The 26,879-nt window shown below is 44.0% G+C and overlaps 4 protein-coding genes across 4 annotated transcripts in view; 1 reads left to right on the top strand and 3 right to left on the bottom strand.

The window, feature by feature from the left end:
• Positions 1 to 26,879, bottom strand: part of LOC311016207 (uncharacterized protein) — a 618,931-nt gene that overhangs the window by 295,987 nt on the left and 296,065 nt on the right. The window lies entirely within an intron of this gene.
• LOC311015809 (stonustoxin subunit alpha-like) lies at positions 2,721 to 8,079 on the bottom strand (the record flags this gene model as incomplete). The annotated part of the gene is made up of 5 exons (XM_084013252.1): positions 2,721 to 2,752; positions 2,851 to 3,237; positions 4,994 to 5,040; positions 5,883 to 6,056; positions 7,964 to 8,079. 5 exons carry the CDS (start codon positions 8,077 to 8,079, stop codon positions 2,721 to 2,723), a joined length of 756 nt encoding a protein of 251 aa, XP_083869378.1.
• On the top strand, positions 14,005 to 15,353 carry LOC311016223 (uncharacterized protein). Its single transcript, XM_084013804.1, has 3 exons — positions 14,005 to 14,238; positions 14,326 to 14,404; positions 15,157 to 15,353. The coding sequence occupies exons 1-3, from the start codon at positions 14,035 to 14,037 to the stop codon at positions 15,213 to 15,215; spliced, it is 342 nt and encodes a 113-aa protein (XP_083869930.1). The 5' UTR covers positions 14,005 to 14,034; the 3' UTR covers positions 15,216 to 15,353.
• Positions 16,903 to 20,751, bottom strand: LOC311016224 (uncharacterized protein). The gene is made up of 5 exons (XM_084013805.1): positions 20,710 to 20,751; positions 18,537 to 18,635; positions 18,205 to 18,284; positions 18,061 to 18,104; positions 16,903 to 16,973 (listed from the first exon to the last, which is right to left on the bottom strand). Exons 2-5 carry the CDS (start codon positions 18,631 to 18,633, stop codon positions 16,919 to 16,921), a joined length of 276 nt encoding a protein of 91 aa, XP_083869931.1. The 5' UTR covers positions 18,634 to 18,635; positions 20,710 to 20,751; the 3' UTR covers positions 16,903 to 16,918.

The following is a 26,879-nucleotide window of genomic DNA, read 5'->3' as shown; positions in this document are numbered from 1 at the left end:
CTTCAGCCATCAACTTTTGGAGAGTCTTTCAGCTCCGCCATCAGCCGTTCTTCAGCTTCAATCCTCTTGTCTTCAGCCCTCTTGTCATTCTTCACCATCTTATCCTTCATTGCCACCAGGCTTCCCTTCATTGCCTCCAGGCTTTCGGTCAATAAGTCCAATTTAGAGTCAGTTTCAGCGTGATTTTTCTTCGGCGGTGCCATTTTCACACTTTTATTTTAAGAACAAGAATAAGTTATCTTGTTTTTGTCTCAGCGCGCTCTCTGCTGCTGCTGCTGCTGCTGCTGCTCTCTCAAGGGCAACTCTCAACCACTGAAGACGTGACCCGGAAGTAAACAAGGTCCGCCATGATAAGAGCCGTTCAGATTCTCTAAATGCAAAGGAAACGAGCTCCAATGATCCTTTCAGATCTCCTTTAGGATACAACGGACCTTCCTTTACCAAAGGAAAGGAGCTCCAATGATCCTTTCAGATCTCCTTTAGGATACAACGGACCTTCCTTTACCAAAGGAAAGGAGCTCCAATGATCCTTTCAGATCTCCTTTAGGATACAACGGACCTTCCTTTACCAAAGGAAAGGAGCTCCAATGATCCTTTCAGATCTCCTTTAGGATACAACGGACCTTCCTTTACCAAAGGAAAGGAGCTCCAATGATCCTTTCAGATCTCCTTTAGGATACAACGGACCTTCCTTTACCAAAGGAAAGGAGCTCCAATGATCCTTTCAGATCTCCTTTAGGATACAACGGACCTTCCTTTTCCTTTAAGGAAAGGAGCTCCAATGATCCTTTCAGATCTCCTTTAGGATACAACGGACCTTCCTTCACCAAAGGAAAGGAGCTCCAATGATCCTTTCAGATCTCCTTTAGGATACAACAGACCTTCCTATAAAAAAGGAAAGGAGATCACGCCGACCCACACTTCTTTGCGAGAGCCACATTTAAAGTGCCGCACACCTCGACCATTCATGAAAACAAACCATATGCATATTTAACAATTACTTTCATGCAGACATGTAGTAATTGGAATTGTGTTGATAAATGTGTCTATTATAAGTGAAGGAGTTGCATTCATGAAGGACCCCAAGTTGCATTTATGGACAGTTTGCAGTCTTGGTTTTGGGACACTCTGGTCTGAGTCTCATCAACGGCCCTAACTTTACCCTCAGGATCTACTTTTAACTCACATTCTTTGTATTATTATTTTATTTGAACATGTTCTCATGTAACTTCCTTATTACACAGAGCTTTAGTCTTTTTATTATTTCAGTCGTTTGATTTGAATCCACACATTCTCTCATCTTGATCTTAATCAATTTCCTTTTGGAGAATATTATGCGTTAGTCACTGCGTCTAGGCCGAGGTGAAGCTGACGATAAAATAGTGGCAAAACGCCTCCGACCTTTATTTGCGTCCGCAGTGTCGGAGTTGCCCAGAGCCGAGATGCAGCCAGCGGACGCTTCTCTTCTTCCAAGCCTGTTGGTGACGCCGGATTCAATTCAACGGAGGTTCACTGCAGCAAAGTCACCATTTATACCCAGACACGTTCACATGCATCATGCAGCCGTCTTCAGCAGCTGGTCTGTGTATCTCCAACATCAGCCAAGAGCAAGCGTTATAAAGCGTTGATGAATGGAAAATCACAGCTGCAGCATCATCATAGTTTATCATTCCTTAGTGGATTTAGCAGGAGCATTTTCTCCAACAATGAAGAAACAGTTTAATATGTTTCTTATTTGTAATATGTTAAATACATTATGTTTTCTATTCTAATCTGTGTGTGCTCTGTGTTTCATGTTGATGGTTTTCACTGGACAGCAACTATTTGCTCCAGTCACTAATGCATGTTCCTCAACACGACAAGGTTCAGTCTAAAGACAAAGCCATCCCGATATACTCCATTCATTTAAAGGGACTTAGGGCAGGATTTGTGAAAAAATAAACATTCACTTTAAGTCTTTTAATGCTAATGGGTGATGAAGCGTTCAAAACCAAAAAGAATGAGACCACACACATATCTCCCCATTGCCTTGAACAGGCTGTGTGCTGCATGATGTACTGCAATTCGTGGTCCGAATTTCCCGCGCAGTCCGGCGGACGTGACGTCAAATGACGCTGAATGCGCGTACTCGACGGCTTGGAGACCAGAAGAAGACAAGCGCGGTGGACTCAAGTACTGTATGTGTAGTAATGGACTCTGCTTCGGCCGGAAAAACGACCCACCACCACACAAAGTCCACTAAAAAGTAATACCAAGAAGAAAACGAAGGTTTTATCAGCGGCAATTCGTCATCCTAAAGTTACACTAAAATAAACACTTGTTTACTTACTTCGTCGTTTGACATGATGCGGTTCGCAGATGTATGCTACCAACGTAGTTCCGCGGAGGCATGTGCGGAGGGCTTGTAGTAAACAGTCACGTGAACAGCGAGTAAATAAATAACCGTGTCACAGCATCAGCTGCACTGAAGAGTTCGTGCGCGCTACCGCGCCGGCTTGGCAGATGGCTGCAGTTACCCTAACGGCCGTCGTGTCACTGTTGAGTCTTATTTCTTGATCCTGCCCTAAGTCCCTTTAAGTACATTTACACAAGCATTAATACATTTACAACAAGTACAAGGAGGAATGAACCTGACTGATTACAAACTGCAATGTTTTCATTCACATCTTTGCATTGACTCTGAATGTAATCACACCGCTTTGTGTTTGTTGTGAACAGTTTCAGAGACACAGAGACACTGATCCATCCCAGACTGCAAACCCAGGATAAAGAGGTTCAGTGAATGTGGTGTTGAAGGTGTGGAGGTGGATCAGTTTGTTAGAGGAGACTCTGTAGAAGTGCCAGCAGGACAGTCCAAGTACACTGCTACCACACCAGAGGAGGAGGAGGAGGAGGAGGAGGAGATGTCTGTTTGTTGTCTTTTCTGATAGACATAGTAACGACCATCATAACAACCCAGACTCCAGGACTGATCATTCCATCCAAACACAGAGTCGTCTCCTCTCCTCTTGATTCCTCTGTAACTCACTGATATATAAACCCTTCCTCTCCACTGGACCTCCCAGTAACAGCGACCAGTCAGACCGTCTCTACACAGCAGCTGAGGCCGTGAGACAAATCTGTCTGGATGATCTGGATATGACTGGTCGTCTGACACAAATGTCACCTTCCTGTTGGTGTCGTCCAGTTTGAGTTTTCTGCTGACTGTGTTTGTGTCCAGTTCCAGTTCACAGACATCTGATGGAGAGAACAAACACAATGCAGCTAAAGGTTATTGTTGGAGACAGTTGGGTGTTTTTTGTTTGTGTTTTAAAGCTTAATAAATATACTTTGGGTATTAGTATATGACATCACAAGGGGGCGGTAACTTGATGGTGATGGGTCACGTCATACATTTCATTGATAAATAGGACACCGGTGTGTAGTGGTGTGTGTTTTGTTGGATCGCAGAGAAAAACACAGTGTTGGGGAACTAGCAGGAGCAGATTCAGTTATTAATAGATAATTATTAATATCAATACTCAGTCTCAATATAAAGGAGTTTGTACTCAAATGCCAATAATTAATAACTATTAGAATATGAGTACAAACAGTTGAAGGATTAGTGAATTCTTCACAGAGAAGAGGTTGATATCATTCATTCTTATACAACATTAATAAACACAGCAGTATGTTCATAAGGGGTTTATTAACAATAAACAAAGAAACATACACTAAGTCCAAGTGGCCTATCTAACTAAATACTATACAAGTGTGTGTGTGTGTGTGTGTGTGTGTGTGTGTGTGTGTGTGTGTGTGGGTGGGTGTGTGTGTGTGTGTGTGTGTGTGTGTGTGTGTGTGTGTGTGTGTGTGTGTGCGTGTGTGTGTGTGTGTGTGTGTGGGTGTCGACCAGTCAGCCATGTGGAGTGGGGGTGTTCTTTGTGGGAGGCCGTGTGGTCCTGCCTGGAGAACAGGTTTCTATATATGTGTATAATTAGTGTAATATATGTAGAGCCGTTAGGAAAGTTGGATTATTGAGAACGCAACCTGTCTGTTCTGGATCACTGACGATCAACAGACTAAACAAAAACACGACAAAATTACATCGTTGGTCCTAAAAATATCACAGTTTGGCCTTAAATTACTAAAGATTGAAACCAGACCAACCTGTGGTCTGGTCTCTGGACTAATGTGAGCTACTATCTAGACCTCTAGGGGACCACAGACAGTCTCTGGTTCCTCCACATAGTCTGGTCTGGTCTCTGGACTAATGTGAGCTACTATCTAGACCTCTAGGGGACCACAGACAGTCTCTGGTTCCTCCACATAGTCTGGTCTGGTCTCTGGACTAATGTGAGCTACTATCTAGACCTCTAGGGGACCACAGACAGTCTCTGGTTCCTCCACATAGTCTGGTCTGGTCTCTGGACTAATGTTGTCTACTATCTAGACCTCTAGGGGACCACAGACAGTCTCTGGTTCCTCCACATAGTCTGGTCTGGTCTCTGGACTAATGTGGTCTACTATCTAGACCTCTGGGGGACCACAGACAGTCTGTGGTTCCTCCACATAGTCTGGTCTGGTCTCTGGACTAATGTGAGCTACTATTGTAGACCTCTAGGGGACCACAGACCCAGGAGACAACATCTGGTTCCTCCATTTAGGATTCAGGGACGTCAGGACGACAGGAGGACGATCTCAACGCTGAGACGCTTTAGAGACACAGAGGAATTTATCTCTTGAGTTGAAATATTTAAACTCACACAAACACGACTACGTGAATGTTGCGTCTTTGTCTCCGTTGCCGTCCGGCAGGAATTGGCGTCCGTTTGTGTCTCTGCGTTGACTTTGTGTGTAACTGAGTGTGAAAATGTGGCGTTTGGTGTGAACACAACACGACATCTTTACAGCCACGAAGAAACAAACGCTACATCCTGATAGAAACGTGATCATCGGATTTCAGTCATGAACACGTTCAAATCTGGAGCAGCTGAGTTACTGAAAACATACTCACACTTCCTCAGACCAGGTCTCAGTCTCTGCTGTCCCCCATGGTCCACCCTGCAGGAAGACATTCAAAGACCTCAATCAGGTCCACCATTAAACATGAACCCCAGTTCCTCAGTCAGAGACGGAGACACAGTCTGGAGCTGTTGTCCATCTGTCCTCACCTGAGTGTCCAGTCTGATGTCTGTCCATCTGTCCTCACCTGAGAGTGTCCAGTCTGATGTCTGTCCATCTGTCCTCACCTGAGAGTCCAGTCTGATGTCTGTCCATCTGTCCTCACTTGAGAGTCCAGTCTGATGTCTGTCCATCTGTCTTCACCTGAGAGTCCAGTCTGATGTCTGTCCATCTGTCCTCACCTGAGAGTCCAGTCTGATGTCTGTCCATCTGTCCTCACCTGTGGTCCAGTCTGATGTCTGTCCATCTGTCCTCACCTGAGAGTCCAGTCTGATGTCTGTCCATCTGTCTTCACCTGAGAGTGTCCAGTCTGATGTCTGTCCATCTGTCCTCACCTGAGTGTCCAGTCTGATGTCTGTCCATCTGTCCTCACCTGAGAGTCCAGTCTGATGTCTGTCCATCTGTCCTCACCTGGGGCGCAATCTGATGTCTGTCCATCTGTCCTCACCTGAGAGTCCAGTCTGATGTCTGTCCATCTGTCCTCACCTGAGAGTGTCCAGTCTGATGTCTGTCCATCTGTCTTCACCTGAGTGTCCAGTCTGATGTCTTTCCATCTGTCCTCACCTGAGAGTGTCCAGTCTGATGTCTGTCCATCTGTCCTCACCTGAGAGTGTCCAGTCTGATGTCTGTCCATCTGTCCTCACCTTTGTGTCCAGTCTGATGTCTGTCCATCTGTCTTCACCTGAGAGTGTCCAGTCTGATGTCTGTCCATCTGTCCTCACCTGAGAGTGTCCAGTCTCCAGTGTGGACCCTCCAGTCCAGCAGACAGCAGCTTGACTCCTGAGTCTCCTGGATGATTGTAGCTCAGGTCCAGCTGTCTCAGATAGGAGGGGTTGGAGTCCAGAGCTGAGGCCAGAGAAGAACAGTCGTCCTCTGTGATCAGACAACCTGACAGACTGAAGACACACACTACTGTCACTTCTGGGGACTTTACATAGACTTATGTCCATTTGTCCACTTTTTAAAATGAGAGAAAGTGATATTTGTCTTTTGTTGTGTTGATGTTGTACTGGGTGGGATAAGCGTGGCTGAGTGATGGACAGAGATGGACAGAGGAGGACGTTAAAAGAAAGACAAGAGACGAGCTGAAATGATTGAGAGAGAAATTGAAGCGTTAGAAAAGAGAAGAAACAACAGTTGAAACAGTCTATGTGGTCTGTCTTCAGACCTGGTGTGCCAACAAAGATCTGGTATTGATTTTAAACCATCAAGCAAAGGAAAAAGGCTGGAATTCAATAACATTTCAACAATGTTTATAGTTTTCATATTGAACTGGAGGAATTATGAATAACAAGTACTCTGATAATAACAGTAAAATACAAAACACAGCTTTGAAAATGTGCTTCTTAAGAGTCTCAGAACATATGAGGCATTCAGGTGTTCAACTGCCAGTTGGAAGAAAAGAGTCTGTCTTGATTCAAAGCTCTGTTCTCACTGTCAGCGTTCCTCTTTGAGAGCAGCCGTGTGAACTTATCTATCGGCTCTAGATTTCACCCACCTGACTGACGTTTATCACCTCCACTCTCTGATCCATCTGTCAGCTGTCAGTGAGTCTCCTCAGTTGTCACCATAGAAACGTCACTCACAGAAACTCCAGTTTGCACAGATTTGATTAAGTTCAGAGTTAACGTTTCACCCCGTTGCATTACTGGGTAATTTAGTGTTTGTGAGTAGCAACCAGTGAGATGATTTAGCCTCCAACCATCTGAACCAGTGTAGTGATGCTAACGCTGCAGCAGTAAAATGGAAACGCTCCGTCATCATTTCATAATTCTCAATGATCTATCAGTTATGGGTCTGGGTCCAGATAGGACGGGGCCTGGGTCTGGATCTGGGCCAAGCTCCACCTCTTAGTGACCCTTGCTATAGAGCCTTTTACAGTCATTGTCATCATAAATGTGTGTGCACATGTTGGTGTTAAAATGGCGTTTTGTCTCCGCCGTGCAGACGAGTTAGAAGCTTTAAACTTTGAATTAAAACTGTCAGCAGCATCAAAATGTCTGGTTGGTTCATGTTCAGTTGTCAGAGTTGATATTCCAATCAGGCATCAACCTCTGGTTCAGAAAAGTGAAGTCAAGCCTGAAGGTCCTTAAAGCTGCATTCTCTCTGCTGGCCACTAGGGGGTGTTTTCATGAATAATATGTCTTCATTACATCTGCATAACTTTGAGTCTGCATGTGGGTCCTCCCTGCTGCTTCAGCCACCGTGACAAGAATATTAGTTAATTTCATATAAAACTCAATAAACTCAACTGTATAGAAAGTGGTTCAAACTGGCTCCACCTTGACAGCAGAGACAGTCTGGTGTTGGAGTTCAGGCTCACATGTTCATGGAGTGACGTTCACAAACGTAGACTGACGTTTGCAACAGCATTTATAAACACCAGGTGGATTTATAAAACTATTAAAACATGGAACGGCAGGGAAAAGATAAACAAGAGGTTTGGTTTTGACAAAAGTTTTTGCATGCAGCATGTATGCTATCAAGGTTGGAAGTAATGTTACTAAGACATACTTAGCTGAGCTCAGGCAACTAGCTAAGATGAGTGGCAAAGACTATAGTGTGGTGTTGAAAGAAATGATGTCTCAGATCGGGGAAGATGTTGAAGCCATGCAATTCACAACTGAAGAATCCTCCCCCACACATGTTGAGACCACTGTCTTATCCCCACCCGCTCATCAAGAGCAACAGTCTCACACCTCATTTCCAGATGCCACACCAAGCAGCAACGGTGCCACTGACCATGTTCCCCTCACCAATGGAAAGAGAGCACCGTCCCTTTCAGTAAGTGACTTGAACCCACCTGACATCCAGAAGGTCGTGGTCGAGCATATTGTACGGAGGCAAGACGTTGTCCCACACATCCAATCCCAGGTGAGACTCCGCTCCTTCTCCGGCAAGACTCCCAGACCTAATCATGAAACTGATTATGACACATGGCGCACACACATTGAGTTGCTCCAGAATGATCCTAGCATGTCTCCTCTGCAAATATCCAGAAAAATCCATGAGAGCTTGCTCCCACCAGCAGCTGATGTAGTTAAAGGCTTACGGCCTGAGTCACCGCCTGCAGCCTACCTACAGCTTCTAGACTCAGCCTTCGGTACTGTGGAAGATGGAGAGGAGCTCTTCGCTCAATTCCTGAACACCCTCCAAGACCCGGGTGAGAAATCATCCACTTACCTTCATCGGCTCCAGTTAGCCTTGAACAGAGCAACGAAAAGGGGGGGAGTTACACATGAGGAAGTAGACAAACATCTTATTAAGCAGTTCTGCAGGGGGTGTTGGGATAACACCTTGCTCAGCGCCCTGCAACTGGAGCAAAAGAAGAGCAGCCCACCCCAATTCTCAGACCTCTTGCTAATGATTCGCTCTGAAGAAGATCGACAGCAAGCAAAATCCAGTCGCATGAAAAAACATATTGGCATCACAAAGCAAAGAGCTCAGGTGCAGTTCCACGGTGCATATGTTTGTGAACCAGAGGAGAAAGATGAGAGCAGCATCAGTGCTATTGAGGATCTGAGAAAGCAAGTGGCAAGTCTGCAAAGCCAACTAACTACATTCATGTCACAGAAAACCACAAAAGGGGCTAGCAGCAAGGGATCTACAGGGAAGCAACAGAGCAGGATGTCAAAGCCAAATGATACAGACATGCAAAGACAAACTAAAAAGAACCAGACATACAAACCCAAGCCCTGGCACTGTTTTAACTGCGGCGAAGACGGGCACATCGCCCCCTGCTGCACCGACCCTGCAAACCCCAACCTGGTGGCAGAAAAAAAGAAGCAGTTGGAGAAAAAACAGCGCCAGTGGGAAGCACAAAATGATTCAAACTTACCTTTAAACGACTAACAGTTCCTGTTGTGGGACAAACAGGGGCTGAGGAGAGTCAACAACGTCCCTCAGACGTAAACAAGGAAGACAAAACCCCTACTGAGATCAACAAAGACAGTACACATACAGAAAATATCAGAGCTCAAACATGTTCCAGCTTACATCATTCAAAGCATGACCAACCGTTTCGACTCCCAAAACGGCTGGTTGGCATCAAGAGCACAGCCCAAGTGACTGTGAGAGGTGAAGAGGTCAACTGCCTTCTTGACTCAGGCTCACAAGTTACCACCATACCTGAGTCATTTTACAAGCAGCACCTTTCAGAGCAGAAGATTAAGCCGCTTCATGACCTCTTAGAAGTGGAAGGCGCAAATGGCCAGCTAGTGCCTTACTTTGGCTATATAGAAATGACCATAACCTTTCCAAAAGACTTCATAGGAGCTCCAATAGATGTAAACACACTTGCCTTAGTTGTTCCTGACACTTCACAGTCCCGCATGCTCATAGGCACGAACACTCTAGATGTATTGTTTGACATTTACTCAGAGATTGAACTAACCAATCGCCAGCCCCTCCCACATGGCTACAAAGTAGTTTTCAAGGTCATTGAGCTAAGACTGAAGCAAGCATGCAACAACCACCAGGGGGTAGTAAAGATGCAAGGCAAGACGCCTCAAGTCATTCCAGCCGGTAGAACTGTAGTGGTGGAGGGAGTTGCCCTTGTCAGCAGTCTTCAGGATGAGAAATCCGTCGTCATTGAGTACCCATCATCATCCCCCTTGCCAGGTGGCCTGCTAGTAAAAGCTGGTCTAGTTGATTTCCCCCAGCTACGACCCCATAAGCTACCAGTCGTCATAAGCAATGAGTCTGACCATGACATTGTCATTCCTGCCAAGTGCACTATTGCAGAGGTTAGTGCTTATCAGACCATCCTATTAAAGGATGGTACAGCATAGAGCACAGCATAGCCAAGCAATCAGGATCTCTCCAGAGACCTCCAGAGATCCAGTCATCTCAAGAACCCACCTTGAATTTCAATTTCGCTGATTCCCCAGTCCCACTCGAATGGAAGCAACGCATCACTCAGCAACTCAACAACATGGCTGATGTGTTTGCACATCATGACCTGGATTTTGGCCGGACGGACCAGGTGCGACACCACATAAAACTCTCGGATGAAACTCCCTTCAAACTGCGTGCCCGACCGATCCACCCACAGGACATTGAAGCTGTCCGCAGGCACATTAAAGAGCTTCTCGATGCGGGAGTTATCAGGGAGTCAGAGTCACCATTTGCATCACCCATAGTGGTAGTCCGGAAAAAGAACCGCCAAGTCCGGTTGTGCATCGATTATAGGCGTCTAAATCTCCAGACTATAAAGGACGCATACAACCTTCCAAAGCTGGAGGACACATTCTCAGCCCTCAATGGTTCTCAGTGGTTCTCAGTTCTCGACCTTAAGTCGGGGTACTACCAGATCGAGGTTGAAGAGGCAGACAAACCGAAGACGGCCTTCGTGTGTCCGCTCGGATTCTGGGAGTTCAACAGAATGCCTCAAGGAGTGACGAATGCCCCCAGCACGTTCCAAAGGTTAATGGAACGGTGCATGGGGGATATGCATTTGAAAGATGCGTTGGTCTTCCTTGATGATGTCATAGTTTTCTCCAGAACCCTTGAGGAGCACGAAGACTCATGAGAGTGCTAACTCGTCTCAAAGAGTTTGGGTTGAAGTTATCCCCAGAAAAATGTGTCTTCTTCCAGACATCAGTCCGTTATCTGGGTCACGTAGTCTCCAGAAGTGGCGTTCAGACAGATCCTGAGAAGATTTCAGCCCTGAAGACATGGCCTGTCCCCCAGACCCTGCGGGAGGTACTACAGGAGGTTCGTTAAGGGTTACTCCAGCATCGTAAAGCCCCTCCACAGCTAAACCTCTGGCTACCCACCTCTCCACAAGAAATCGAAAGTGAAACTAACAGACATAAGACAGAAAACCAACCAATACCATGAACCGAAAGAGCCCTTTGGAGGGCGCTGGACGCCAGCTTGCCAGCAAGCCTCCGAGGCAGTCATCCAGAGCCTCACTACAGCCCCTGTATTAGCCTTTGCTGACCCCCAGAGACCTTATATACTGCACACCGACGCCAGTACCACCGGGCTCGGTGCTGTGTTATATCAAGAGCAAGAGAGCCAACTCAGAGTCATAGGCTACGCCAGTAGAGGGCTGTCAAGAAGCGAGAGCCGCTATCCAGCGCACAAGCTAGAGTTCCTGGCGCTCAAGTGGTCAGTTACGGAAAAGTTCAGCGACTATCTGTACGGCAACCACTTCACCGTTGTAACGGATAGCAATCCGCTGACTTACATCCTGACAACGGCCAAACTTGACGCGACCAGCTATAGGTGGCTAGCAGCGCTGTCCACATTCTCCTTCAAACTCCTCTATCGTCCGGGAAGGCAGAACGGAGATGCGGATGGATTATCACGCAGACCACATGGGATGCTAGCAGATGATCTGAAATCACAAAAAGAGAGAGAACGCATACAGCAGTTCACACAAGATCACCTCTCTGATCCAAACAACATCAATGCAGTTGATCAGTCTGTTGTGAAAGCAATCTGCGAGAGACAGCTCACCTACAGCGTCAGTCCTGATGATGAGAGAGAGGGAGATACAGATCGTGTTGCTTTAGTGGAGGTTCTTGCCATGTCTCCCAGTGCGGTGCCTGACAGTTATGGACAAGAAGAACAGTTTGGAGGTCTTCCAACCGTCCCCCATCTAACTGAAGCTGAGATAGCAGCTAAACAAAGAACTGACAAATGTATAAAGCATGTCATTGCCCAGATCGAACATGGGGACACACCACCTCCCACCTTGCGCACCCAACTCCCTGACCTCCCACTCCTCCTCCGAGAACTCAATCGTCTCAAGCTCCACAACGACATCCTGTTCAGGCGACGCCAAGTGGGGCCACAGACAACTTACCAGCTTGTTCTTCCAGCTGAGCTCCGCAACACAGTCCTCACCAGTCTGCACGACCATATGGTCCACATGGGAGTCGACCGGACACTGGACCTTGTAAGGACCAGATTCTATTGGCCGAAGATGGTCATGGATGTGGAAAGGAAAGTGAGGACCTGTGGCAGGTGCGTGCGGAGGAAGGCACGACCTGAAAGAGCAGCCCCCTTGGTCAACATTAGGACCACTCGACCTCTTGAGCTCCTCTGTATGGACTACCTGTCCCTGGAGGCTGACAAAAGTGGAACCAAGGATATACTGGTGATCACAGATCACTTCACTAAATTTGCGGTTGCCATCCCAACACCGAATCAAAAGGCCCGCACAGTAGCAAAGTGTCTGTGGGAAAACTTTATGGTACACTATGGTATCCCAGAGAAGTTACATAGTGACCAGGGTCCAGACTTCGAGTCCCGCATGATCAGGGAACTCTGTCAGGTGGCGGGAATCCACAAGGTGAGGACGACCCCATACCATCCTAGGGGCAACCCTGTGGAACGATTTAATCGTACCCTGCTTGATATGTTGGGCACTCTCCAAAATCAAGACAAGTCCAGTTGGCGTGATCATGTGAGACCCCTGGTCCACGCCTACAATTGCACCAGGAACGAGGTGACTGGCTTCACCCCGTACGAACTGATGTTCGGGCGCCAACCTCGCCTGCCAGTTGATCTTGCTTTCAAATTGCCAGTACCAGAGGGTCAACATTCATCTCACTCTGACTATGTGCAAAACCTCAAGTCACGTCTCAAGGAGAGCTACAAGATAGCCATGGAGAAGGCTGCAAAGATCGCTCTCAAGAACAAAACAAGGTTTGATAAACATGTTACCGCCTCAGACCTGGAACCTGGAGATCGAGTATTGGTCAGGAATGTCCGCATCCGGGGAAAACACAAGATCTCAGACAAATGGGAACCCACTGTCCATGTGGTGATGAGAAGAGCAGGCACTCTCCCTGTCTACACTGTTAAACCTGAAAACGGGGATGGTCCCCTAAGGACGCTACACAGGGACCTGTTGCTGCCGTGCGGGTACCTACCTGTGGAGGAAAACAGTGAGCCTGTGCAAAAGCTGGTACCACGCAGGCCAGGAACCCGTGCAAACCCTGCGGTAGAGGAAGAGAATTCCTCAGATGAAGAGGATGATGTACTCATTCCTGTTTGGTTAAGTTCCCCTGTCCCCATGGTCAGTGAGATTCCTGTGCACCCGGATCTGCCCATGACCGATGTCCAAGACACTCGGCATACTGAACCTCCAGGCCCTTGTCCTGTCGAGAGTTCTGTAAATGCTCAAAATGATGACAACCCACCAGATGTTGATAACTTACCTGATTTTGACAATCCACCTGAACTTGACAATCCAACCGATCTTGACACCCAACCCGATTTTGAAAACTTACTTGATATGCCCAATAGTACTTCAGATGGTCCTTTGATGATCATCGAGTCCAGCTCTCATCAGAGTGATACTGAGTACTTACCCACCGATAGAGTCACACCAACCGAACAAGCCGATGAACCAGCCTTGATTCAAAATCACTTACCTGAGGATGATCATCCAGGAATCCAAGGAGAGCAACTTCCAGTTGAGGAGGATGGTCTTAAAGGAGCAGAACCTGAGGAAGGAAAGGATGGAACAATCTCAATGGATACAGAGGAGAACACAGATACAAATGATTCTGTCAGGAGATCGGAGAGAAACCGTCAACCACCACGACGGCTTGATTATACAGAACTAGGAAGCCCTTTGATCACAGCAGTGAAATCATTCTTTCAAGGACTGTCCACAGCTTGGGAAGAAGTCATAAGAGAAGAACCTGTTCAACCACCTGCCTTGTCTCCCCGAATAACTATCCTTTAACTGTCTACTATGCACAGGGACGTGCATAAGTTCAGGAGGGGAGGGTGTAACCAGGTGTAAAAGAAACGCACAGTTAACTGAGTACAATAAAAGAAGGGAAACTGTTTATTTTATTTATCTTTATTTGTTTTGCATCGCCAAAGTGTCAGTTTTCCTACTGCATTTGAATGCACCGCTCAACTCGCATGGTCCCACGTGGGGTACCTAGTTCGGATCCCAGCCAGAGAAGCGAGGGCAGCTGCGTGCTAAGGAGAAGAGGAAAACGGGAGAAAAACCCGGAGTTTACCTGTGAAAAAGGAAAAAGAGAGAGTCGGAGCACTTACCCAGTGGAGGTCCGGAGCCAAGTGACTGAACGAAGGAGAGTTACGTCGGTAAGACGAGTCAATTATCCGATGAAAAAACAGCTTGTTGACGCTTACCGTCGTAGTCCATGCTAATGCTAGCTCTGTGCCTAACAGGCTAACTGCTTGCCTTTCATCCGGAGAGCTGCTACGAAGTTCGGCATCGGCGTGCTCCACCTTGATACACAGAGCAACGGTGAGAAATGTGCTCTTTAGCTGCTCTGGTGCTATTTCCCTCTTGGTTTTCCGTGTGCTAAAAGAAAGCAGCGGTGATATTAGGGTTATCAGAGTAAATTGAAATGAATACGGGTAAAATACTTCTGAACAAATGCACATTGTGTTTATTATTTTATGCTGATGTGAATATAATTAAAGGGGAAGTGTTTTATTTCCTTATGCCAATTTAAAGGGAGAAAAAATAGTAATTTGGTATGTTGTGAATGTGATGAATGTAAAATAATATTTTATTTTGTACCATGCAATTTATTGAAGACATTTATGTTATTCCAACTGAGTTTAAAGCAACTAGAGGGTAATTTTTGGTGCAGATCTCGGACATGAATAGGCCTATAGTGTAAGAGTAAACTAAGCACAATTCTTTAATACCTCTGAGTCTAACTCAAAATGTGTACTGTTATGTTATTTGCACATGGTTCTGATATGTTTATGATAAATGATATTTTGTATGTTAATGGTTACTTACCACAAGTATTATTGAAACTGTTCACATGAACGGGTAAATGTGTGAGCACTTTAGTATTTAGTTCTCATAAATGATACACTTAAGACTGAACGTTGTACAACTGAGACAGAGATTTGGGATTTGAATAGAGATGAAGATTTATGTCAGAATTAGATGTAATGGTGTGCATCTTTTGACATCTGATATCCCTAATGATGCATCTGAGAATGGATAGTGTTGAATGTATTGTGTGACCCTGTCTACAGGTCAGGTTTTTTTTAGGAGGACTGAAGAGTCTGAGGTTCAGGACAACTTCCTGCTGTAACAGATGGCGAGCCAACTACCCTGAAGAAAGATCAGCACCGAGGAGATATCCACGTACACACTCATTCACACACATAATACACTTACATTACACTACAAGGAACCTTGGAATCAGGTGAACTTGCAAAAACTCTACAACAATAGACAACCCAGTCTCATAGAAAAACGTACCTTGGCTACGTTGGTCCAAAGTGCAAAAACGTAGAGGGACTACAATAATGGCCCCTTTTTTGTGTTACTGTTACATTTTTCTGCTTATACTCTTCCTATTGGTTTGCGTCCAAGTCACGTGACCTTCAAGATTCCGGCCGTGAGAACAAAAAACATGGCTGACGTTTCTCACATTTTTAGTGGAAAAACCAATATTTTGAGTTAGTTTCTGCATAAAAATGCGTTTTGATTACATTTCTAGCGAGAAACATAGATTTTATTTTCATAGTATTTACTCAGTGAATGTACATAATCACTCGCTTGCTCGTTTTTATGAAGAATTTTCAGATCTCACCAGGATAATGTGACACTGCAACGTTTTGGTGGCTATGGACGCTGCTATCACCTAGCATTAGCAGTGGCCCCAGATTTCACATAGGACTCCCTTGCGATTTCGCTCCGTCTGACGGTTCAAACCCTCGCCCACTGCATGCGTTGCGTCTGAGGTTGATTTGCTGATCAATACATGGCACGGGAGGAACTAATGCTGATAAAGTGATAATTTACGATCGGATGTTTGTCCGCTGTGTTTTATTTCGAAATCTACCGGATCCTCTGTGCATTTAATTTCCTGTGTGGTGCGATCGCATTGGTGGGGTTTGACCTTTACGCGTTAGGGCCCCACGAAGAAGAAGAAGAAGAAGAAGAAGAAGCAGAAGAAACGAAGAAGAAGAAACGAGGGAGAAGAAGCCGGAAAAGGCACAGCCAGTCTACGTATTATATATTAGAAATTATCTGGAAAAGGTAAAAGAGGAGGAAAAGGAAGCGTTGTAAAACAACTTGACCAAGCTAAATAAATGAATCATCTTGAACCTGACGATGCCATATTCCTGGTTGATGCCTTCCTGGCACGGGAGAAACTAATGACAAAGTGATGATTTACGATCGGATGTTTGTCCGCTGTGTTTTATTTCGAAATCTACCGGATCCTCTGTGCATTTAACTTCCTGTGTGGTGCGATCTCATTGGTGGGTTTTGACCTTTACGCGTCAGGGCCCCATCGAGGAGAAGAGGAAACCCTTTCAGCTTGCTTGTTGGAATCATTGTTAACTGTTTGAAATATTTCACTTTGAAAGAATATGTAATTATTATGTTATTTGTAATATTACTCCTCGACCACGATATTTCAATAAATAGCCAGGCATTTCAGAATGTACCACTGATGACTTTTGTTATGACATACACAGTGCTGCCACCACATGTCTGGTCTTAGTAATAACTTATTTCTGGTTTATGATCAAGTTCTTGTCTGCTTGGAGGTTGGTTAATTTTATTCAATTTCTTGGAAGTATGCAATATCTATCTATCTACCTGTGTGTGAACGAAAGATAAGAGACAAAGTGGGAGTCTTTCAGGCTTTTGAAATTTTTAATATATTGTGTACACAACATACACATACATACAACATACAATTGGAAACGTAAACATTTTCTTACAGTTTGGCAGCTTATAAAACAAATCAATGACATTGAACATGTCTTAATTCAAATTTTCTTAATTGCCGTTGGCGCTCTCCTTTGTCACCCACTGTGGCGGCCAAGTTTTCCCACTGTAATAAAAAAAAGATTGTTATTCATTTAGGTCTTTACATCAGCCATGAATGAAATTCAAAACATGACAAGATTAAGTGCAATGAGGAACAGCAAGCCACCCCCTTCATTCAGTAGATTTATAAACTTACAGTAACCTGATAACAGTAAATTACATGCCCATGGTAATATTTTGGTTAAGGTTTGTATATGCATTACCTACTGTGTAGCCATTTATTTGAAATTACTAGGTATCCATTGTAAAAGACCTGTTCAATAATAATATTGAACATTTTGTCATGAAAGACCTCCCAAGTCTTTGGACTTTTGTAAATGCCTTTCACCATTGTGTGTTACTTTAGCATCCCAATGTCAACATAAAGGACATCTTTGCTCAGAATAAATGAGAGATTGATTAAAATGAACTGATTCGTTATGTCTAACATTTATCTTTCCATTATGGCAGTCAGGTTTATCTGCCTTAAGCACCACATAACTGATAAAATACACAAATACTGTAAAACATGAACTGGCCTGATGTGATAGCACATTTTGATAAATTAAACTCAGTCTCAGTTAGCTGCTTGGCATAGTGGAACTCCGCTCCCTTGTGCTGCTTAGCATGTATGATAACTGTAATCTTTAGGCAGCATGCTACACATCATTTTTCAGTTTCAACTCTAAACAATTAATCTGTTCAGTTAATCTCATGGTACCCACAGGCACCCAATTATAATTCATTTAGATTTGAGCAAGAGTTTTGCACAAAATAAATTAAAGGTAAGCCACATCCCAAATACAACCCTGTTGAGTTACAGTAAGTGGCTGAAGCACTTTATAGTCTCTGGGACCACTCGAAGTGCCTTTACAATGTTCATCACATTCACCCTTTGACACACACGTTCTCATACAGCACTGTTCGCAGACAGGCTTCCGAGACTAACCATTCGCACGCATTCACACACCCAATGACACAGTAGGGGACAAGTGTGGGTTCAGTGCCTTGCCCAAACACACTAAGCCACAGCCGCCAAGGTTATTACTTGAAGTTTTAAAGTACTAAGAATTAGGCTATTCCAATCAAAACTATAAATAAATTGTACATACCAGAGTGAACAGGGCTCCCACTCCACCAGCTCCACTTGGATCCCCTGAAAAAAACATCAAAATTGGGGGGTTAAGGGGTTTCAAGTCGGGGTGCTTGCAAATCCACTGAGTATATTTAAGACTTTTAATCATAGTAAAGCTAACCTTCAGCGTTTTGCATCGGATCACCCTCTTCACTGGGTAGTAAGGCTGAGCTTCCCCTTCTAGGATCCCATGGTTACATTCTGAAAGAGCAAAAAAAAAAAAAGTATTAAAACGATTTTAACAGACTTATATGACCGACAGATGATTTAATATGACAGACAGACAATTTTGACAGACTAATATGACAGACAGATATGTATCCTTCCTTCCTTCCTCTTCAGCCGCTTAGACAGATATGTATGACTTATGTATATCTGGCAAAGGCAAAATAATCACTGTATTTGAAGTTTGATTTGAAAAGGTGACATGCAAATCTAGGAAAGCTTTATAACCTTTGGGTGTTTTTTTCCCCCTCAGTTTCCTCCTTGTAGAGGGCGCGTCTGCTGAGGCTGAAGAATTGTTCTGCCTGTTTTTTTTCTTTGCAGACATATCTGTTGAGATTAAGGAAATGTATCAGTTAAGAGCGGTTATGAATGAATAAAATACCTCTATCCCAATAACAAATATAAAATGTCACATTACAATTGAAAAATTATAGATTGTAATCTTTTGCTCATTCACTCATTGAAATACTTGGAAATTGTTTAACCATATGTTGTATGGTCACTTTTTTTGCTTTACCAAGGATTATAGACTACAAGATGTACAAACAGGTGACCAATTGAAGGAAAAGCCTGAAAGATGAGGGGAAAAACAATGAATGTAGTTCCTCCCACACAGATTACCTACATCCTATAATTTCACTACTGATGGGAGTAGTGTCTCCCAGACTGATAATGCTTCAGTTCACAGGGCACAGGGTCTCATTGAATGAGTATGTATGAAGATTCTGTCAATTGGATTCAATGGGTTTTACAAACCAGAATTCCAATGAAGCTGGGACAATTGTAAAACGAAAATAAAAACATAATACAACAATTTTCAAATCATTATCAACCTATATTAAATTTAACACACTACAAAGACAAGACATTTAATCTTCATGCTCCATCTTGACAGGGTCAAGATGGGAATGTTTGGAACATTCAACAGGTGAACAGGTTCATTGGAAACACCTGAGTGTCATGATCATGGGCATAAAAAAAATTCATTCACAAGCAAGTCATCCTTGGTTGTGAATGACCGAGCCTTCTGGGAATGCTATGTGCCAGTGGGAATCACTGCTGTAACAGATATTACCACATGGGCTCAGGAACACCTTGGAAAACGTTTGTCAGTTAACACAGTTTGTCGCTACTACAAGTGCTACAAGTACTGTCCACATTTAAAATAGTTTTTGGAAATCATGGACGTTGTGTGCCTCGGGGCAAAGACGAAAAGGACCTCTCAGATTTTTATCAGTGCTAACTTCAAAAGCCAACATCTCTGATGCTATGGGGGTGTGTTAATGTCCATGGCATACCCATGCCCCATGACATTCAAAATGAGTTAATCTTTGCAAACAAACAATAAAGCTTTTCGGTTTGAACATTAAATATCTTGTAATAGGTGAGGAAAGGATGTTGTAGCACACGGTCAGTTTAAGCAATTTATTAAGGTGCAGTTGCTGACGTTTCACCGTGGAGTCTTCTTCAGAGTAAGAAGAGTAAGCTTGCTCTGAAGAAGACTTGTCCACCATGTGCTCCAGCATCCTTTCCTCACCTATTACTCATCTGTCTCCTGCCCTGAGACGCACCAGTCTGCAATCCAGTCTGTCAGGTGAAGCGCGGAGGTTGTCCTTCTTTATTAAATATCTTGTCTTTGTTGTATATTCATTGAATATAGGAATAGGGGTTTGTATGATCACCAGGGGCCTAATTTATAAATGTATAAACACATATAAACAAACTGAGAAATAAGAAACTGATTGTGATGACATAAATTCACTCTCCCCACACAATATGAAAACTTGCTGAGTCATCATTTATTAACACAAACCAGTGTAGGACGTGAATTGTTACGGCCATGTATTTTGACGTGTGTGCACATACTGAGTTTGTCCAAATACACAGTAGACTCAAGTGAATTCTATACAGCTAAAAAGGAGGCCCCAAACACCTACAGCAGACTTTGGATGTGCAACTGTGCTCTCCATCATCATCAGTTCCTACATAGATTGAAGCTGTTCTGGTGGCACGTGGCCTATACCCCCTCACTAATTCACTTGCCGAAAGTTTGTTTTTGATTAAGCATCTGTCAATCAGCCTGTCAGAATTTTGAAACATTATATTTCCCTTTAGTAATAATTAAAAGGCAAGTAATCCAGACATACATATTACAGTAGTTACTGGTATAACACCTCAGAAGTCACCTCACTCTAATCAGTCATTTGTATTTGTCTTTTCTAAATTTAAATACATTTCTTCATTTTGAGTATTATTTCAGGAGTTTAAGAAGGAGAGGCAGATTAAATGTTTAATATGGTTATCATGTATACCATGATTAAATAAGATATGAAAAAGAAACATGACTAGTAACTGAATCATGATTTGTATGCTATTTGAAAATATCAGCAGAACTTACCACCTTTCTGCTGAGGTAGTTCTGTGGGAGGACTGGTGGTGGTCTGGATGGTGGGCTGGATGAGAGGAGGACTGGTGGTGGTCTGGATGGTGGGCTGGATGAGAGGAGGACTGGTGGTGGGCTGGATGAGAGGAGGACTGGTGGTGGGCTGGATGAGAGGAGGACTGGTGGTGGTCTGGATGGTGGACTGGATGAGAGGAGGACTGGAGGTGGAATGGATGAGAGGAGGACTGGTGGTGGCCTGGATGGGAGGAGGACTGGTGGTGGGCTGGATGAGAGGAGGACTGGTGGTGGGCTGGATGAGAGGAGGACTGGTGGTGGTCTGGATGGTGGACTGGATGAGAGGAGGACTGGAGGTGGAATGGATGAGAGGAGGACTGGTGGTGGCCTGGATAGGAGGAGGACTGGTGGTGGGCTGGATGAGAGGAGGACTGGTGGTGGCCTGGATGAGAGGAGGACTGGTGGTGGCCTGGATGGGAGGAGGACTGGTGGTGGCCTGGATGAGAGGAGGACTGGTGGTGGCCTGGATAGGAGGAGGACTGGTGGTGGCCTGGATGAGAGGAGGACTGGTGGTGGCCTGGATGAGAGGAGGACTGGTGGTGGGCTGGATGAGAGGAGGACTGGTGGTGGCCTGGATGAGAGGAGGACTGGTGGTGGGCTGGATGAGAGGAGGACTGGTGGTGGGCTGCTGGTTAGTACAACCTCAATGGTACAAAAAGAGGAAATTATTAAACTCATGTTATAGGAACAAATGTCCCCTTTTTCTAGCAGTGAGTGTGCTCCATTAGGAAATGTATTCTTCTGTCCATAAATGCTGACCTATGGACTCTATGCTCTCTGTAAAACTGAGGCAAGGTCAGGCTGATTTTGTACTGTGATGCAAAATGTAGGATCTCATTACATCATGTGAAGTGGAGATATGTGTTTATAGTTTCTTGAAGATGAGTTGAGCAATGCCTCTTGCTGTTGACTCCTTTGCTATGTATGGCAGACAATCAGTGAGCTATGTGGCTCACTGATTAGTAAAAGGAACTAGCTCTGTGAACAACGGTTATTTTCATAATCTGTTGACTATTTTTTTCAGTGAATCGATTAATTGTTAGGTCCATAAAGCATCGGAAAATGTTTAAAAATGCTGACCAGTTTTTGCCCGTAAACATGAGCATATCACCCCCATCCTTCAATCACTGCACTGGCTCCCTGTTTCATTCCGGATCAACTACAAAATTCTGCTTCTCACTCACAAATGCATCTATGGACACGCACCTATCTACCTTCAAGAACTCATCTCCTTACAATTCTCCGCCCGTACCCTCAGATCCACAAACACCCTGCTCCTCCCAGTCCCCAGCACCAGGCTTTCCACCATGGGAGACCGAGCTTTCTGCTCAGCTGCACCACGCCTATGGAACAGCCTCCCAATCCAGCTGAGGGCTACCCAGAGCCTGGACTCTTTTAAAACAGGCCTGAAAACCTTTCTATTCAGAAAGGCCTATGACTGCTAACACTAATATATATGACACTAATTTAGTTTTTATTGTGTGTGCATTTTTACTTTGCTTTTAACTTTGTAGCACTTTGAGATCTTTAACATTTATTATTATCATTATTATTATTATTCTTGATTAATCATATGAAATATTGATTAATTGACGTAGCTCTAAAAGAAACACCTATTAGATAAAGTGAAGACCAAATTTGATGAAGCAACAGGTGAATAGCTATTTTTGGCCCACTGCGGTTTGCCCTGTGACAGCTGTACCAAGAAAATTCACAACTGTAATTGTTGTCTCTGTGCCACATTTCTTTGTATGTTGACTGTGAAGTAAGATTTTAAATAATCACACACACTTACCAAAAATGAAGACCTCATAGAGGGCCTTCATTCTGTCAAGGCATTTCTCACTCTGGTCTGACAGCTGCCATTTGGGGTGGAGGACTTGTGCAGACCAGGTGTTTGATTTCTTCTTTTGCTTTGCAAAAAAGACAATTGCCTTGCATCCTAACGTGTTTAACTTTTCGACCTGAAAATAAAGAAATATATTATATAATGTATACAAAATCTAAACAATTATAAATGTCTGAAACATTGTGGCTGGAATTATGTAAATAATAACTACAGAAGTTAAACACATACCAAGACAGACGCCTCATCCATTACATGAGAGGTGGTTTGTTTTTTTTTTTGGTTTTTCAACCACATCTCCTTCCTTGCCTCAAATTTCATCAGTTTTTTTGCCAGTCTTTGTTTTTTCGGTTGCACTGACTGGCAGTATTTGCACGTCTTAGTGGCAACACCAATTGCTGCTTTGCAGCTGACACATGTTGTTGTGGTTGACCCTCTTGGCATCTTGAAACTAATGGATAAAACAATCAACAGTTAAATAATGCAGTTCCTTTGTCATTTTGGTTATTAAATGTTATCACAATTTGGCCTACTTCAGCATTATCAGTCATGTCAGACATTAACACTTCATGTAGCACTGTTTCAATGGTGTTCACAGCATCACATCCAATTAACTGCTTTGCAGCAAATACTGATTCTATGCAACAATAACTCATATCACATAGTCTCCTATACACTAGCTCCTAGTTGATTTCTGTTTTCATCTAGGTATCTCGTTATTTGTTTTTGTATGATTTTACCACTTGTCTTACTGTAGCTCCTATCTCGTTTTGATTCGGCTGCAGTGACATGTGAATTTGGAATCAGTTTTCAACTTATCATTTTGACCTGGTTAGCACATTGCGGCCAACTACAGCTAACGTTTAATTCGGTGGCAAATATAGCTAATGCTGGATAAACCCCGATATCATTGGACACATCCCTATAAAATCATGGTAAATAATTAATGAATATTGGCTTAGACAGCGCTAATTATCGTTCTTATTCAGGTTCCGTCAGCATATGTTGATATCAGTAGTAGGCTACGTGTTCATTACCTACCTTTAGGATGCACGATATGAATTGTCGTGACTCGTGGCGGAGAGCGGAACACCTCCCTCACTCACTTGTCAATCTGCTGACCACTGTGCTTCTGTGATAGGGCAACCCACATGTCAATCAGCGACCTCCCGCGGCTACGTTGCCCACACGTAAAAACGTGATGCCACTTTCGTGACACTGTTACGTTTAGTAAATAGGAGCGCGAAAAAAAAAAAAAAAAAAAAAAGTAAATAGGAGCGCGCTCCACTGTTGCGAGGAACCTTGGAGTCATTTTTTACCTGTACCTTTCCTTCAGCTCCCACATAAAGCATGTGACTAGGACTGCCTTCTTTCACCTGCGCAGTATAGCTATAGCTAGTATAAAGATTAGGAATATCCTCTCTCAGAGTGATGCTGAGCACATCTCTCCCACTTTACCTTCTCTTCAGTGGCTTCCTATAGGATTTAGAATAGACTTAAAAATCATTCTGCTGACAGCACGAAAAAAGGCGCGTCGAACCGCGTGCGCGCCGCATCGGCGTCGCTTCGGATTTTGCGCCCACAAGGCGCGCGGCTACATAGATAACAATGGAAACGTGCGCGCAAAAGGCGCGCGGCTACATAGAAAACAATGGAAACGCGTGTGCAAAAGACGCTGAAAGAAATACGCGTTCTTAACTGTCTTCTTAGGAGAACTAAGATCCCCCCAAAGAAGCTTCTTAATAAGCTCTTAACGGGACCTGTCCACCACTGCGGTACTGAAACTACGCGTTCTTAACTGTCTTCTTAGGAGAACTAAGATCCCCCCAAAGAAGCTTCTTAATAAGCTCTTAACGGGACCTGTCCACCACTGCGGTACTGAAACTACGCGTTCTTAACTGTCTTCTTAGGAGAACTAAGATCCCCCCAAAGAAGCTTCTTAATAAGCTCTTAACGGGACCTGTCCACCACTGCGGTACTGAAACTACGCGTTCTTAACTGTCTTCTTAGGAGAACTAAGATCCCCCCAAAGAAGCTTCTTAATAAGCTCTTAACGGGACCTGTCCACCACTGCGGTACTGAAACTAAGTCAATCGATGCCGGGCAAATCGATTTATATATCACCCGCCACTTTATAAGCGCATAATATCACACACAGTGACAAGTGCAGCACGAGAGATGAATGCACCGAAAACGGGATTTCCACTTGTCAAACATGGGGTCAACCTGGGTCCCGGTGTCCGTGGCCTGATTAAAACTTCTCCACTGTTGTTGCCGCGTTGGTCACGGGCAGTGACGGACTGGCCATAGATGGTACAATGGACGCGTAATGATGCAGCCTAGACGGCTGCGTGAAGATGCGACCTTGTGGATGTGCCCGCAAAAAAAAAAAAAAAATAGCTGGTTTACGGCAGTAAACAGTAGGCCTAACCACTAGCGGCGCCAGGATTTTGATTGTGGGTGGGCCACAAGAAAAGTGGATGGGCCAATTAAAATAAGCCAAAAAAAAAAAAAAAAAACGGGGTTCCCCTTCATCTCTGTTTCAGCACTGAGGACAGCGACTCAGTAGCCTACCTGTGTGGCTCTTGTGTCGCTGTCCTCAGCTCAGTGCTGAAGCGGACAAAGACCTTGGCAGTAAGCCTGACTTCATTTATCTCTTTTGAACGTTCATACAACAAGACTGAAACGGAATTATATCTTTGGAGGGTCTATTTAATAGCTACCGTCTGTGTCTATCTCATGGATCATGGTCTGTCTGTTCTGTCTGATTTCTCATCTCAAAGCTTGCGCGCCAGAGTCATTCATTTTATTGGATCACTTGCTGGTGACGATGCAGCCTGTGGGCGGGCTTAGTAGTCCACACGGGGTAGAAGCCGCTGATTGGCTGAGAAGCTTTCACTCAAAGCTTTCCTCAGGCTGCTTATTGGATGAACAGCTAGAAAGAAAATCACTCACTAATCAGTAGGCATGAGTCAAAATGGGCGGGCCCAGGCCTAAAATGGGTGGGCCCAGGCCCACCAGGCCCAATAGTAGCGCCGCGCCTGGGCCTAACCCAAAGACCACTCTCTGTTTTTAGGCACATTATAATCTGTGATTGTGAAATGTTTGGACGAGCACACTGCAGTCATTTTGCAGGTTTACTAAACAAACAGTCTACCTTGTTGTCAATCTACCTTTGTCTCCTTTGATGTATTGGGAGATTGTTTGTGTAGAAATGATTTGAATGACTGTTAGGTCATTATTTACACAAACACACACACACACACACACACACACACACACACACACACACACACACACACACACACACTCATAATGCTCTCTGAACCCTAGCCTGTTAGGGCACATGCAACATCACTGGAAAGGTCTTGACCTGGAGAGTAACATATATCAATTTGAAGGTTCTATATTATTCTGGCTTTGAGATATTGACCTTTGAACCTTAAACTCAGGGAATATTTTGAAGGCTTATATTATGGGACAAAAAGGGTTATAGATAAGACCAACTGTTGTAGAAAGGTGTTGACATGGGCTATAACATAATGTGAGCATAGTCACCAAGTGGTGGGGGGTTGAATAAGCCAATATTTAAAGTCTGATGCCAAAAATGTGTTTGCCTGGCACCCCATTGTAGTTGTGCCGGGGTAGTGAAAACATATATCTACCCAATATATCAAATACCACACACTGTCTACAAAGTAATTATACTGCATGTATATGATCTATGCTAAAAAAAAAAAGACAACAATGCTTGTTTAATGAATATATTTGAACTAAAACAGGAGACCAGCATGCCAACTGCCAAAAACTACTACTCCCTAGATCCCTCTTCAGTACGTGTTTTGACATCAGCACCCAAGTTATAGTTCCTCCGGTTTAGGGATGTGAAAACATATATCTACCCAATATATCAAATACCACACACTGTCTAATAAGTAATTATACTGCATGTATATGATCTATGCTAAGAAAAGACAACAATGTTTGTTTAATGAATATATCTGAACTAAAACAGGAGACCAGTGCGCCAACTGCTCTGCTGTCCTCATCTCAATAGTAACGGCCAATGTCCGCTATCAAAAATGTAAATAAAAAAAAATAAGACACATTTAATTTTCATAACTGAAGGCGTGATTATTAAACCCGACATATTTGTATGTAGTGCTGCATAATAAAACACAAATATCTTTAAGACAAGAGATACTTTATTTTCCACTGCCCGTCGTTTTTGTTCTCCCGACAGGAACCTTGAGAGTGACGTGATTGG

Source organism: Eutrigla gurnardus (assembly GCF_963514095.1).
Source record: "Eutrigla gurnardus genome assembly, chromosome: 7".
In the NCBI taxonomy this organism is placed as follows: domain Eukaryota; kingdom Metazoa; phylum Chordata; class Actinopteri; order Perciformes; family Triglidae; genus Eutrigla; species Eutrigla gurnardus.
This window is presented reverse-complemented; position numbering and strand designations above follow the sequence as displayed.

Coding starts and splice junctions, on each gene's coding strand:
- LOC311016224 (XM_084013805.1), bottom strand. CDS start 18,633: ATGTCTGCAAAGAAAAAAAACAGGCAGAACAATTCTTCAGCCTCAGCA. Junction 18,285..18,536: donor GGGGAAAAAAACACCCAAAG/GTTATAAAGCTT, acceptor TTGCTCTTTCAG/AATGTAACCATGGGATCCTA. Junction 18,105..18,204: donor TCCGATGCAAAACGCTGAAG/GTTAGCTTTACT, acceptor TGTTTTTTTCAG/GGGATCCAAGTGGAGCTGGT.
- LOC311016223 (XM_084013804.1), top strand. CDS start 14,035: ATGCACCGCTCAACTCGCATGGTCCCACGTGGGGTACCTAGTTCGGAT. Junction 14,239..14,325: donor AACGAAGGAGAGTTACGTCG/GTAAGACGAGTC, acceptor TGTGCCTAACAG/GCTAACTGCTTGCCTTTCAT. Junction 14,405..15,156: donor CCTTGATACACAGAGCAACG/GTGAGAAATGTG, acceptor CCCTGTCTACAG/GTCAGGTTTTTTTTAGGAGG.